General features: G+C 32.7%; 1 protein-coding gene across 2 annotated transcripts in view; it reads right to left on the bottom strand.

Annotated features, from left to right (window-relative positions):
• Positions 1-14,987, bottom strand: part of LOC127704333 (signal peptide, CUB and EGF-like domain-containing protein 2) — a 78,212-nt gene that overhangs the window by 40,024 nt on the left and 23,201 nt on the right. The window contains exons 1-3 of one of the 2 annotated variants that reach the window (XM_052208347.1): positions 11,264-11,840; positions 1,210-1,329; positions 645-767 (exon numbers count right to left, since the gene is read on the bottom strand). In XM_052208347.1, coding sequence (XP_052064307.1) covers positions 645-767; positions 1,210-1,329; positions 11,264-11,372 — 352 coding nt within the window. In that variant the 5' untranslated portion in view covers positions 11,373-11,840. Of the gene's footprint in view, positions 1-644; positions 768-1,209; positions 1,330-11,263; positions 11,841-14,987 lie in introns of those variants that run through there. The other variant, XM_052208346.1, reaches the window with a different exon arrangement.

Here is a 14,987-nt window from a genome sequence, read left to right as displayed (position 1 = left end):
AATCAGAGTGTTTTTTTTACAAAGTATGATTTATCCTTCCTCAAACAAGACAGTTGTATCAAGGTTAGCCATTCTTTTTATTAATTTAAGCAAACAAGAATGAAATCCTTCAATTTGTCTTAATGTTTAGAATTAATCTACGGATAGTTACAGTGAGAATGTATTTTTCAAATTATGCCAGTCCAGTGGAGAAACATTGGCACCTGATTGGATGGATGATACTCTCATGGACTGACAGCCCATCATCACAGACACTGACCCAGTGGTAGTTACTTAAACATTTGCATCGATTTCCGTGGTACGCTCATAGTAAGGATGTAGAAGGTGGTTATATCATTATGCTACTCTTTATGAAAAAACTTCGTGCATATTGCAGATTATCTCCGTCCGCCACATGTCCTTGCCATCTTTGTGGCGGTAATTCAACATTCATTCTTGGGTTGGAGCGTTAATTCCTTTATAAAGCTTTTGATTAGCTGAATTATTATATTTTTTTTTAACTCGCATCCAAAGTGGATAGAGAAAAATCAAAGAGAAACCGGTGTCTGGCGATGCGATACTTATAATCTTCGTTTGAAGCACTCATCTCTTTTATAATTCATTGTTACCATTGGTCGTCTTACTGTTCTTGTTTTACGACTCACCTATACAGTTCTGGCCATCTTTGTCCAGGATGAAACCTGGTTTACAACTACATGTGTAATTTCCTGGTGTATTATGGCAAAAATGGACACAACCTCCATTATCATAATTGCATTCGTCTCTGTCTAAAATGTATACATAAAGATAGTTTTAATTGTGAATATCGTTCAAATAATTAGCAAAAGTCTCAAATAGTAATTACAAAATATATTTTGTCATCTGATAGGTAAAGTAAATAAAGTAAGTTATTACAGGTAATTTAGAGAAATATGCGTACCCGGATTTCTTTATGTGCCTTTCCCAAGACAGGAACCTGTTGTACATTGGTTACCGTTGGTTCATGTCTGTCATATTTGTTTTTCGTAAATTGTTTTGTTGAATTGTTTAACATTTTTCATGACGGGGCCTATAATAGCCGATTATACGGTTGGTATGGGTTTTTTGCTTATTGTTAAAGGTCACACTTCATTTTAACTCTGGTGGATAGTTGTCTCACTGGGAAGATTACCACATCTCCTCAATTTGATATAGGATGCAGTTATAATGATAATTTGACACATGTCTTACCTTTACAAACCTTTTTGTCATCATAATAACCCGGATTACATTTACAAGTATAACTTTTTCTAGTACTAATACATATTGCATCTTTGTGGCAGTCATGGGTTCCTTTTTTGCATGCATCTTCTGGAAATATATAAGAAAAAATTAGAAACACTATTCAAGATAAGGTTCTGATATTGGCGCCAGGCACACATTGGTGAATGTTAGTTTCACAAATATTCACCAAAATAGAGGGAAAGCACAAATCCTAAGTTGTATTAACAGGGCAAGATCCTGTTATGAGTAGTAATATTTCTATATATGACCATATATGATTCAGATATGTAAGGCTTTCATGTTTTAAAGATTAAAGAAAATTCTGCTTCCCTGAATACAATGTATTTGTAAATCAATCTATCACAGATTAATGTGCTTAAGTAACGTATTATTACAATTGTATGTACTTTTACGGTTACGTAACATGAATTATGTTTGCCAAGAATGTTTCAGTCATGCGATTAGTAAATCATGATTACTCTATGAATTTATTTTCTGGCCCATGTTCAGCGGCTTAAATGTGACAGCCATACATGGAAATTTCCGAATCTTCAAATTAAATTCTATCGCATGATATTTTTTTCTGGTTTGCCTCCAGTTGTAGTTGATAACCTTTTGGGGTATTGTACCATAAAATTTTGACCGGTTTTTAACCCTGTCTACTTTAGAAACTGAAACAGGAATTTTAAGTGAAAATACATGTATTTGAAAGTGCCTATAAACATAAAAGAAACTTTTGTAAAACAAAATGCAAATAAAGGGTACCATCAAAAACATACATGAAATTCAATATGATACAATACTGGAACAAAATCTATATCAAACAACAGAAAAAAATACAAGGATCCCCGAAAGGAAACGATTTAAAGACAATCAATAGCCTACAAAACGAAGGATTAACAAGCATTACCAAACAATCTGGTAGATTAACAAGCCTTACCAAACACAATCTGGTAGAACTCAGTGGCATGGTATAGCAGTATGGCCTTCCCAACAAGTGTTATAGTACAGACAAATATATATTGTGAAACAGGGTACGTATAATACTGCAATTCGAATTCGAAACGAGTTACACACAAATAAATCGTGGTAGATTTCAAACGTCCCATTAATCACACATCTTTGGGTTTATATAGAGTTATAAGTTTACCGGTATCCAAATCACACAAATCCATTCAAAATGTACAATTCAAGATAAAAAAAACTCTTAAACTCTCCAAAACGAAACGAGATTGGCTTAGTCGACAGGGCAAGTGTCTCCTGCAGTGCATGCATCACCAACTATCCGACTCCACACAAAATCGGAATGTCACAAAAGAGAATGAGACACAATCGGTAAATAGAAAGATCAGACGACTCTTCTAGTATATATCTAAGGAACATAAGACTTCGAAAACATGTCGCTACTGCATAAAGACATAGACACATTGTATATTTCAACCAATTCGCGCTACTAACCATAAAACTCATTTATAGTATCGATTTCAGTCGTTTTCCCTCTCAACCCTAGAATCAGTATTTGTATCAGGAGCACACCCCTGTATAATGTAAACACGCATGGGCGTAACGTATAAATAGAGAAATGTAAACGCCATGCGATGGAGCAGAATGTATGTTACTTCTGAGAAATGGGAACTTCGCAATTGGAAAACTGAAATCATCCCGTTTTTCATAGAATTTTATTGTTGGAGGAACCCGACGAGCCCGGAGATAACAACCGACCTTCGCCAGAGAAATTGAGAATCCAAGACAATTAAGATTAAGAAGAAATTAACACATACGATTACATAAAGCAATAAAACACCAATTGGATCATCAAATGCTATAAATCGAAATAAAACAAACAACAACATGGCCAGCCGAAAAAAGACGAGTTCATGAATATTTCACAAAATGCTAGATATTAAGCAAAACGAATCCCACCAAAATTGTTGGTGAACTTAACTGCTCTGGAATGGTGAAAATTTCCTGCTCCACTAGCTACATCTGATTATGGCGATTATGCTCGACCAAAACAATTACTACAACCTGGCAATAAATAACAACTTGCACGTTCAAGGAAAAAAGTGAATAGAATATTTCAGAGTTAATCTGGTCAGATGTCATGTTTAAAGTATATACATAATCCACAAAAAAGTTTATTCATAAATAGTGTGAGAAAATTATTACGGTAACACTATCTCTCACGTGTATCCAATACTATATGTGTACTTGCTGAACAATACTTAGATTTTTTAATAAAAAAAAGATAAAATACTATGATATTAGATATGTTTTTATATATATATTAATTAATCGAACTAAAGTAACAGTCATCATTCTGATATGTAGAATTGAGTATGAATTTTGAGGTTAAAAACTGCTCGTATTGTAACATTTCTGAAAATCAATCTAATATATATGTTAAATTATCCTCGGATATCACACAATAAATCACTTATGTAGTAAATGAAATCTTAAATTGAATATTAAAACGACCACCTATATAGTAGCAACTCAAATATGAATATAATGAAAGCATATGAAAGTGATACATTGCCCTCTTCCTGTAGGTAAAGCATTAAAATTAATGTTGTCTTATTGTTATATTATGCAACTTTTAAGGTGCATTCAAGTTTAATTTATCATTTAACTACTAATATAATATTTTATAAATATTTTATGCCCAATTTTTGATATTATCATTATACGATAAAATCATGAATCATACGGTTATTTATTTTTACGTCAATTGTGGTAAAATTGGTTAAACGAAATTCAGTACACAATGTTTCTGACTGAATGCATGTTGTTGGTTATTCAGGTTGCTCCAAGGTATCAACGAAGTACGTATAAACGTAAAAAAATGTAATACAATATCAAAGAATTTAATTATGTAATCATTGAGTAAACTTTTTAAAATTTTGATTGATGAATTAAAATCTCTAAATCAACACTTTTGTTCGAACTTGGGAGCATCCCACTTAAGGACTTTTGTTAGCTGAATGTACCATACATTTTTCTTAAAATTTAACGATGTTTATTCAATCTTTCAAGAACAAAATCAGCATTATCCTCGCACAGATAAACATTACTTTGTTCTTATGTTGTGTTATTGGGTCCTCTTTGCTCTTCAACTTCTTACTTTATTTGGCCATTTTCACGTTTGTGATTCGAGCGTCACTGATGAGTCTTTTGTAGACGAAACGCGCGTCTAGCATACAAAATTTTAATCAATGTATCTATCATGAGTTTATTTTTGTTACACCGCTGTCCCAGGTCAGGGGAGGGTTGATTCCCGCAAACTAGTTTAACCCCGCCACATTCTGTATGTGCCTGTCCCAAGTCAGGAGCCTGTAATTCAATGGTTGTCGTTTGTTGCTGTATGTCATATTTGTTTTTCGTTTGTTACTTTGTACAGAAATAAATTGGGTCGTTGTTTTTTTATGTTTTAATTGTTTAACTATGTTGTACTGTTGTACTGTTAAACCACTATCCCAGGTTAGGGGAGGGTTTGGTGCCAACAAACTAGTTTAACCCCGGCTTATTCCGTATGTGTCTGTTCCAAGTCAGGAGCCTGTAATTCAGTGGTTGTCGTTTGTTGCTGTATATCATATTTGTTTTTCGTTCATTGTTTGGTACATAATTTAGGCCGTTAGTTTTCTTGTTTAAATTGTTTTACATTTGTCATATCGGGGCCTATTATAGCTTACTATGCGGAATGGGTTTTGCTCATTGTTGGATGTCGTACGGTGACCTATAGTTGTAAACTTCTATACCACATCTTCTTATATCTGTATTCTATGTCATTTTGGTATCTGGTGAAGAGATGTCTCATTTGCAATCATACCACACCTTATTTTTATATATACCCACCATGTTTTTAACCCATGGAGTCCATCAAAAATACCTCAGCAAAGATGACTCTCTTTTGCTTTAAGGTGTTTTGGAATGCTGTCTCGTTGACGTATACCTTTTATTTATTTCCTATGTTAACACATTTTGTTAATTGAAAGAAATGTTTTACAAAAGCTATTTTTTATTAGAACACCTTATAAATGGTTGTAAACAGCTATGATATTTTACTCGAATTCTTTATTGTAGGAAAAAAAAACATTCATATGTAACGTAATGTTATATTAGGCAGAGTTATCGAAAACAACTACAATGATACTCTAACATAACAAATAGGACAAAATATGTGTACGGATAAACCAACACAAATTTGTGCAAGCACTGAACTAAACAGTCCTTACTTCAGTTTTGGACGGAGGTATAGAAATATGCTTATCCCTAACACTGATGAAATACTAACATGGAAAACTAAGCTATGCCATCTTAATATCTAATGAAAACGATGACTATCTATCGAGTTGTCGGGGAATTTTGTGTGAAAACATCAAACTACAGCATCTTCTCGAATGTACTTTTTATGGAATTCTTTACAATGTAAATGAATGCTACCAATCCTTAGGGAAGAACTTGAAGTAACTGGTAAATATAATAATAGACTGTGAATGTGTTTAACAACTTCAAGTTAAGATGAACATCAATTATCTCATCCAAATGTCTGCACGTTTACTAATTTTTTTAAAAAGAAAACGACCACCCATTAAATCGAAGAAAATCAAGATTTATTTTTGTTTTACAACCCGTTGGCGAAACAAGTATGGTAATTTGTTTATGTTGTTTCTCTTTTAACTTTATTGTCATACTAGTGATATATTATATAACAAGTAGTTGTAATATCTTCAAAGAATCTTTGTACCATGTAATATACATTTATATTATGACTTTTCTACTTTGCGAATATTTTTATGACAAAAAGGTTTATTATACTTTTCAAATTATACATTTGTTACAACTGATTTCCAGGTGGTTTTACTGTCAAATAAAACTTTTTATAGTGGACTCTCATACTATATCTTATAAGTTAACACAAAATGAAAAAAATGTCATGCGTTTAAACCATGATAGTATGTTACTTTCCTTCTTGAATTGTAAATGTACGTTGTTTAGAATCAAATAGCCTTAACATGGTCACTGAAGATGTAAAATAACTAGTATATAATTCAAAGTTGTTGAGTGACCATTGATAAATTTCGTGTGTTGATTTTCCTCTGTTTCTGTTTTTTTTTTTTTTTTTTTTTTTCAAAATCAAATTGTTCTCATTATGTGTTGTTTTTACAGCAATTTGTGATCTTATGGTGTTCAGAAATCCACTGTATGTATATATTAACAGCTAAATAAATAGTTTTTGCAGATTAAGAAGATTTGATCACCCTCGAAAAGTCTTAATGCCCTCGGTCGATATGAATCTTCCTGGGTGAACAAATCTCAATATTTCAATAAGGCAAGGGAAACAACTGTATAATATTGTTAGAACCTCAAAGCACAACCATTAGTGTATGATACTGTGAGTTTTAGTTAGTTTGAAAGTCGCTCTGAAAATTACCCTCTGATGAAATAAATTCGGAGGGGACATAAATCCTTTTGTTATTTCCGACAATTTAATTTTGAAGTTTGTTGATTCCCTCTAAAATTCCACATTTTCTCTCTTTATCATGGTTGGTTTTATTTAATCATGACCAGATAAAGTTCTTTAAGTAGCACTACATATCAAGGTTTTACATTCGTTTGATGTGTTTGAGCTTTTGATTTTGCCATTTGATAAAGGACTTTCCGTTTTGAATTTTCCTTGGAGTTCGGTATTTTTGTTAATTTACTTTTATATATATATATTTCCATTCAATGAAATGGCTCGTGTAAACTTTAAACTGGTATCTTATCCTCGCCATAGGATTAAACCAGATATATTGTGCTTATAATATATTACAATGAACTTGAAATTAAGATACTTTAGTGAAAGGAAAGGGTCTGCTTTATATCTAGATCTTTTTCTTGAAGTTGACATGGATGGATGACTATAAGAAACAGTTCTCCAATTGTTAACTTCACATTTTTCAGGATTAACAAACCCTCTGCCTAATCGTATGGTGTTCACTTTATTTAATTGATACGTAACACATGTGCAAGTTTGCTTTAACATTTTTCTGCTGCTAACACAAAACTGTTTATGCAGCGTTATGATGAAGAAAGACTGAACTATACATTTTTTCGGTCAACATAACGAATTGATGGCCAATACAATGTGTATGTATATCTCGACATGGGAAACCTGTTTTCGTGGTTGAATATCTTAAGATATAAGAAGAGTCGTCTGATCTGTAATTTTCCGATTGTGACATATTCCATAACGTGATGTGCTTGTTGTATTTGGCAGCACAAGACGATGCGTGCATAGCAGGAGACGCTTACCCTGTCGGTCCACACAATTTTGTTCGATTCCATTATGTTAATCTTTTACCTTTATTTTTATATTTAAAATGTTAAAACGAGATTTGAACATTGGTAATCTACTGGTGCCTCTTATGACATTAGCATTATGAAAAATATATGACAGTGAGGCAGGTAGTGTCAAAATATTATTTAGACGAATCGTATGAAACTTCTATATAAAAATAAGGAGATGTGGTTGATTGTCAATGAGAAAACTATCCACCAGTGTTCAAATGAAAGAGATAAAAGGAATTATAGGCAACCGTACGGCATTGAACAATGAGAAAAATCCATACCGTATAGTCGGCTATAAAAGGCTCCGATATAAAAAATGTGAAACAATTAAAACGAGAAATCCAACGGCCTAATTCATAACAAAAATTTTTACTACAATGACGATTTTGATTGATTATTTCATCATAGTTTCAATGCAAATGTTTATTGACCGCTAATCCGATTTAACATTCTTGCTGTCTAGTCATCAGACTAAATCTAGAATATAAAGACAAAACAGATGACAAAAATGTGTACAGCTTCAGGAACACAAAAAGGATGATCGTCTTAAGATTTAAACGATGAACAAGGTCACACAAGGTCACACAAACTCACAAGATATACTCTTAATCTCCTGGAGTCCACACAATTTGAGATATACATTCAACAATGACATTCACTTAAATGACAACATCAAATTCTGAATTGATGAAAAACGTAAGGACTGAAGACAAAACCCCTGTCAAACTTCAGGACTTTTAACAGGCACACAAGAATGCTCGCAATAACTGAAAGCGAGCTCAAAGTTTTAAAGTATTGAACGGAACTTCATAAATGTTTGATTGATCTAACTCGTGTTGTTGTGTTGCTTTCTCTTTCATGTCTACCCACATCTTTTATTCATATAAAAAAAATCGACCATACTTAAAATGAGTTGATTGATATGATTAAAATGAGAGCAAATGCTTCTATAACACATTTACCAATAATTTGGAAATATAAACGGCTAAATATAAAGATTTTTTTACATTAGGATCATTTTTGAAAATTATTTCAATATGTTCAAAGCCTATATAAGGGTGACTGGGGTATAGGTACGTTTGGTCTTCTTCATACCGGCAGTTAAACCCTTGCCAAAGTGGGTGTCCGTTTTGCTGTATGGGGTGTATAAGAACGCAGCCACGTCTGGTCAGAATGTGGACGTTAAATACGATGCCTCGTGTTGAGAGAGTGTGTCACGTTATTAACTTTAGAACCCTTGCAACAACCCTTTGAAGCGTCCGAAGATGGCCTATTGCCAGGCTTAATTTCTGTCCCTATCCAAAGTACCCTTGTTTTCCAGTGGCAGTCCAAATTTTCCGCCATTCATCTCGGTCGATCTCTATTACAGGACCTACCTATTGTTTTTATTGTTAATTTGAGTCATTCAATAGAAAAACAAAGGATATGGGGTATCCATCCATGACACAAAATCAGTAAATGCACAACAACAAAAATACAAAAGCAAAGGAACAGCGCTTTTATTGCTGTTCTTCATCTCAGAGTCACAGTGAGACCTCAACACGGAGCAAAAAAACTCTCATCTCACTGCAAGTTTAAAATGGCCCCAAGCACCAGCTTACGCGGAATTCTTTGCAAAAATAATTTGGATAGATTTGAAAGATGTAACACCACCCAATCGGGCCCAGTCGAAAAAGAACATACTGGAAAGAAGTACATATTTAAAACAAAATAGTTCCTAAGCACAGGAGTAAATCTTAAACTATGTAGCATATATTTTAGTAATTAAGGTATCAGATGAAAGGTGAAGGACTGGTGATCCTTGTAGAGCACACAATTTACTAATAATTTTGAATAATACAAAAATGTATGATTGAATTCTAAAATTGAGGGCATATATAGCCTGTTTCTCAGATATGAAGTGCCTCTCATTTGACCAAATTTAGGTTCCTTTTTGTTTGATCAGCTCTTCCGCGTTTGTATAAGTTTGGGATTTTCAAATAATTCTGTCTCGGGCATTATTTAAGAAACATTAATTGTCGAAATGCGTATCTGGTGCAATAAAATTGGTACCGTAAATGTTATTGTAGTCGTCCTTAACATGCATGAAATATTTGCCACTGGACGTTTAGCAAACAACAACCAATCAATCAATATGTGTACTATACTTAATTTACTACAACAGCTTGATAGGCGTGTGTACTGTGAGGTTGAACGAACAATGCGCCCTGTTTCTAACATGTAAAAAAATCATAAATGCTTTACAAGATGTCTTAATTCTGTGATGATTAAATTTGAATATATATTTTGAAAAATAGAAATACAATTCTTAAAAACAATCTTGTAATCTATAGGAAGTGAAGACATGTATAGTCTTTCGAATACTAATCAATTAATTTTTATAGGAATGTCCTTCAATAAAAAAAGAATATACCAAAAATGTAAAGTTTAAATAATTTATCAAAATTGTATTCAACAGCAATGCATAAAACTAAAAATTATTCCAAAACCTCTAAGTATGTTATTCATTATTCAAACTCTTAAATATTCAAATTTCACTTGATGTCAGCAAACTTGAGAGTGAAACAAATTCTGAATAAGTTTTAAAATATAATTTTCCATGCAGATTATTGAAAGTGTGGAACATGAGGTAGCTGTAAATTAAGTATTGTGTACAACACTTGAGGGGGGGGGGGGGGGGGGGGGGGGGGGGGGGGATAATTCAAAATTTCCTTTGGGCCCATGTTGATCATATGTAGCTTTTCGTGTTTTTATCCAAATTTGGCCGTCCCATCATTAAGCTATGATTGTTCCCGGGAAGTTTTTAAGCAAATACTACCCAAACATACCAAAAGACTTTGTCATAAACATTAAGAAAAGTTTTATACCCCGAAAATGCGTTCATGCTGGCATATTTGACTATTTGTTTCAGATTATAAGTAATTTTAATTAAATGATATCAATACATGACGTCAGAATAACAACTGTCTTAAATCAATTAAACATCGGTGCAAACCATGCAAAACATGTGGCAAGATAGATATACAAATCTGTAATATCATTTGCGACGAGTATTTAGTAATTAATCCTATGATTTATGAGCATATTAGCCCGTTCCTTTTTTATTCTTATTTGCACTTTGCAGTACTTTGTAGTACATTCCTTTCAGTTAGTCTAATGAATTTACGAAATATATCATTGTCATTTGGGTGGATTTTTTTCAGAAGAAAGATTTTAAGCTCCGAAGTCACAGTAATTGCGGATCGATTTGACCAGTGGATGACCGTTCTAAGTGCGCATGAGCAAATTCTCCAAATATTGACAAAAATATAGCAACTTAGCCAATGCTACTTAAATTTCTGTTGTGCTAGGACCCTAATACAGTTGTTCAATGAATATTATGATATCCATAGAGTCTGTTTCATTTTTGGGTACACAGTACAACAAAATTAGGTATATAACTTATTATAACTTCATTGATAGTAACTACATCATTCAAGCCAAAAAGGTAGACTGTTGATCAATAATAAAGTAGTAAAATCATCTATCAGTCAACAATAAATGTCCCGCCAAAATACCACACACATACTCATTGATCAGACGACATCTGCCCGAAGCAACTTTTTGCTTAAAAAAATAAAGCATATTTAACTAAATGAATGAGAATATATTATATCCTATTAAATTGTGCAAAGATAAAATTGCCTACCTTTTGACTTTTTCCGCTTTCCTTTCTTAGCATTGGCTGTCGGTGCAAAAATAATTAGCAGGAATAAGACTGTACAACCACAAACTAATAATGTCCTATTAAATTTCATGTTGAAAATAATTTATCGATTTTAACACTTCAAGTATATTAATATTGACTATCCTACAATTAGGTAATTTTTGAATCCATCATCATAGTATATATATCACCTTAGGAAAGACATATTTCCGTCCCTCGTAAATGTCAATTGAATTGTTAGTTCACGTCTTTTTAGTTGTGATGCGATGCAGATTCTTTAAGATGACAAATTTTTTAGATTCCATTTTCACGCTTTCTTTTAAAGTCTTGATTTAATTATATTCAAATGATATCGTATCACAGGATGTAAAGTTATGCACTCCAACTTTAGCAGAAGAACGATTAATAAAATAGTGAAATTTAAATGTTTTCTCTGTAAAAAGTGCATTATCCACCGAATGCAGGTTCATAACAAAATGTTGTTACATTGCCATTATTAAAAAGTTATCGTTTTACACTTCGGTTGTTGATGCAAATAACTTCTATGTTACGTCTAGAATATCGAAATTTAGCAAGTCATAATGAATTAAAGTTAAGAAAATTATAATAAACTTAACACATATCTATTTACTATAAGCAACAAGTTGTTAAATCAATACACAAGCATGCGCTTTCCACAAAGGTTTGAAATTATACTTTATAATTTGATCAAATGTATCCAGTATACAGTCACAAAATTACAAGAAGTTATCGAGAAGAAATCATAAACGACAAAATAATGAGAGATATTAATCAGCGATATTAAACGGACATATATACTCATAATATAATGAAAGTCATTTGTGATCAGACTGATTTTATCTGTCAGGTCAAAAGAGTTCCCGTTTACACAATGATACCAATTATTTCAGGAATATTATCGAATTAAAAAAATTATAAGTCAGCCATTAGAATTATTAAATCTTTGGGGGGAATTTTTAAATGCGACAATTCTTGACAATTTCACCGATTTTTTTTGTTACGTGTAATTTTATAATTGAAGATGATGAAGTGGACAGCGATCATTTTAGAAATTCGCTAATCGCAAATTTATTATTACAAATAATGGAATGTAATACATAATATTTGTTATGATTAATAAAGATAGAAACGTATGATAAACATTGCAATAAGTAGACCGGTACAGATATTACACATATAGTAGATATCAGAAGATGTGGTATGAGTGCCAGTTAGACAACTCTCCATCCAAGTCACAATTTGTAAAAGTAAACCATTATAGGTCAAAGTACGGCCTTCAACACGGAGCCTTGGCTCACACTGAACAGCAAGCTATAAAGGGCCCCAAAAATGACTAGTGTAAAACCATTCAAACAGGAAAACCAACGGTTTAATCTATATAAAAAACGAGAAACGAGAAACACGTATGAACCACATCAACAAAAGACAATCACTGAACATCAGGTTACTGACTTGGAACAGGTGCAGACAAATGCAGCGGGTTTAAACGTTTTAACAGGCGCCAACCTCCGCCCTACCTGAAACAATAGTGTAACATCACAACATAGAAAGACACACTATAAAATATCAATTGAAATGGCTTAACTCAATCAAAAGACATATTAACAAAAACAAGTGAGCATACACTGAACGAATAAATTTGATCTATGACACAATGTAAATACAAAATTAATAAAACAAGGGGATTAGATATAAAACAATATCAGAAAGACAACCATAACTTTGAACAAAATGCCGCCAAATAAAATAACGTATACAGGTAAATAAAAATAATTTTGTTGTAAGGTATAATACATGGAGTACGGAAATAGTTTTTACAAAATAAATTTTTTTTTTGTTCCTAGTACGAGAACAAAAGTGAAAATGTATCGTCATACTAAACACTTATCAAGGGTGATATATATTAAAAATAGTGAGACTAGATATAACACTGTATTAGTAAACATTAAATAATAAAAATACATTACAAATTGTATCAACAGGTCAAATTAACATGAAAGTACGATTTGAGAGTACTCACAGTTACTGAAATCTACTTAAAAGCCAAAAACAATTAATAATAAAAAATCGCTACCAAGAAAAGGAGCAATTGTGTTTCATCATTAAGAAGTGAACGATAGCCTCAGTTATTTTGTCGATTTTACTAATACAGAAAACACTAGTCAATCTACCTCAATAAGCATACTTTAGAATCATGGGTTTTTTTTAAAGCTGAAGTCACTTCATCGAAAGTTTTACGAACGCATCACGACTTGGTAGTGGTATTGCATAGCGGAAATATGTCACGGATGACCATAAATAAGTTTCATTTGTCGTAATAATAATCCATGTTCTATCTTCCTCTGTTTTGACATATTACAAAACAAGTTTTTCTTATTCATTTATTATGCAATTCTAATGCAGAAAACACATGTCAATCGTTCTCTTTTATAATCTTGGGATCTTAAAGTCATTCCAACGAATGTTCATAATACAATTTGCGCATATACTCTATATAAAAAATGTTTGTTCGATTGACAGACCTGTTAAAAAGATGTTCGGCTATTCCTTTTTGGTCGTTGTATATATCTCCGGATACGTTTTATTATCTTAGCTTTTCACAAGCAGCTTACTGCTTTGAAACATATGAATGAAAATGTCTCCTTTAGCCAGAAATGCGTATCGACCCTAATAAAAACGACAGCATGATGGGTTGTTAATTCGAGAGGGATCCATACTAATAGACATTGTTGGACACAGACCAAACTTCATACTTATCTGTTATTTATCATGTAAATTATGATAAATTCTAAACTCATAATTCTTATTTATTTGATTAAATAGTGTTGTTACTCTCTTTAGAAAAATGGCCATATTGACTTTTGCCTTTTTAATGCACATTTAGGTTATGAAGCTATCCGTATATTGTTACATCTCTGGTGGTTAGCAAACTTGATGAAGGTAAGTTTATCGCATCAAAAATGGAAGTAACATCACATCCTGTTACTGACTATCGGTACTTCAGATGCAATAGGTCACACGGATGAAAGCTGATGATTACGATTGCAAAATCCATTGTATTGCAATGGTAGTCAAAAACGGCATACACAAGGTCTGTTGTATACACGTGAGCAAAAAAATATTTTTAAGGCAATCGGGAACACAGATCCTATTGTATCTGCCGAAGAGATAGTCGGCTATAGGATCCGAAGGGATAGTCGCGGCTATAGGATCCGAAGGGATGGTCGGCTATAGGATCCGAAGGGATAGTCGGTTATAGGATCGAACACTCTGATATACAGCATCATATTGTATTTGCCGAAGGGATAGTCGGTTATAGGATCGAACACTTTGATATACAACACCCTATTGTATCTGCCGAAAGGATAGTCGGTTATAGGATCGAACACTTTGATATACAACACCCTATTGTATCTGCCGAAAGGATAGTCGGTTATAGGATCGAACACTTTGATATACAAACACTTGTTTGATACAAATGCTTGTTCTACCCAGTGGTCAATATTTTGTCACGTGGCTTATCTCACAAATTTTGATCAATTTCCAGCTGACAAATTTGATAAATTATGCCAAAAAGTAAAGATTGCAACTATCTTAGGCGAAGTTGATATTATGGTTGGCTTTGAAATCAATGACATGAAAGAATATCTATATATATATAAGTACGTCTAAACAAGTGACAACT

The sequence above is a fragment of the Mytilus californianus genome, unplaced genomic scaffold, assembly GCF_021869535.1.
Source record: "Mytilus californianus isolate M0D057914Y unplaced genomic scaffold, xbMytCali1.0.p SCAF_6, whole genome shotgun sequence".
Classification (NCBI taxonomy): Eukaryota; Metazoa; Mollusca; class Bivalvia; order Mytilida; family Mytilidae; genus Mytilus; species Mytilus californianus.
Note: the sequence above shows the minus strand (reverse complement) of the source record. Positions and strands in the feature narration are given on the sequence as shown.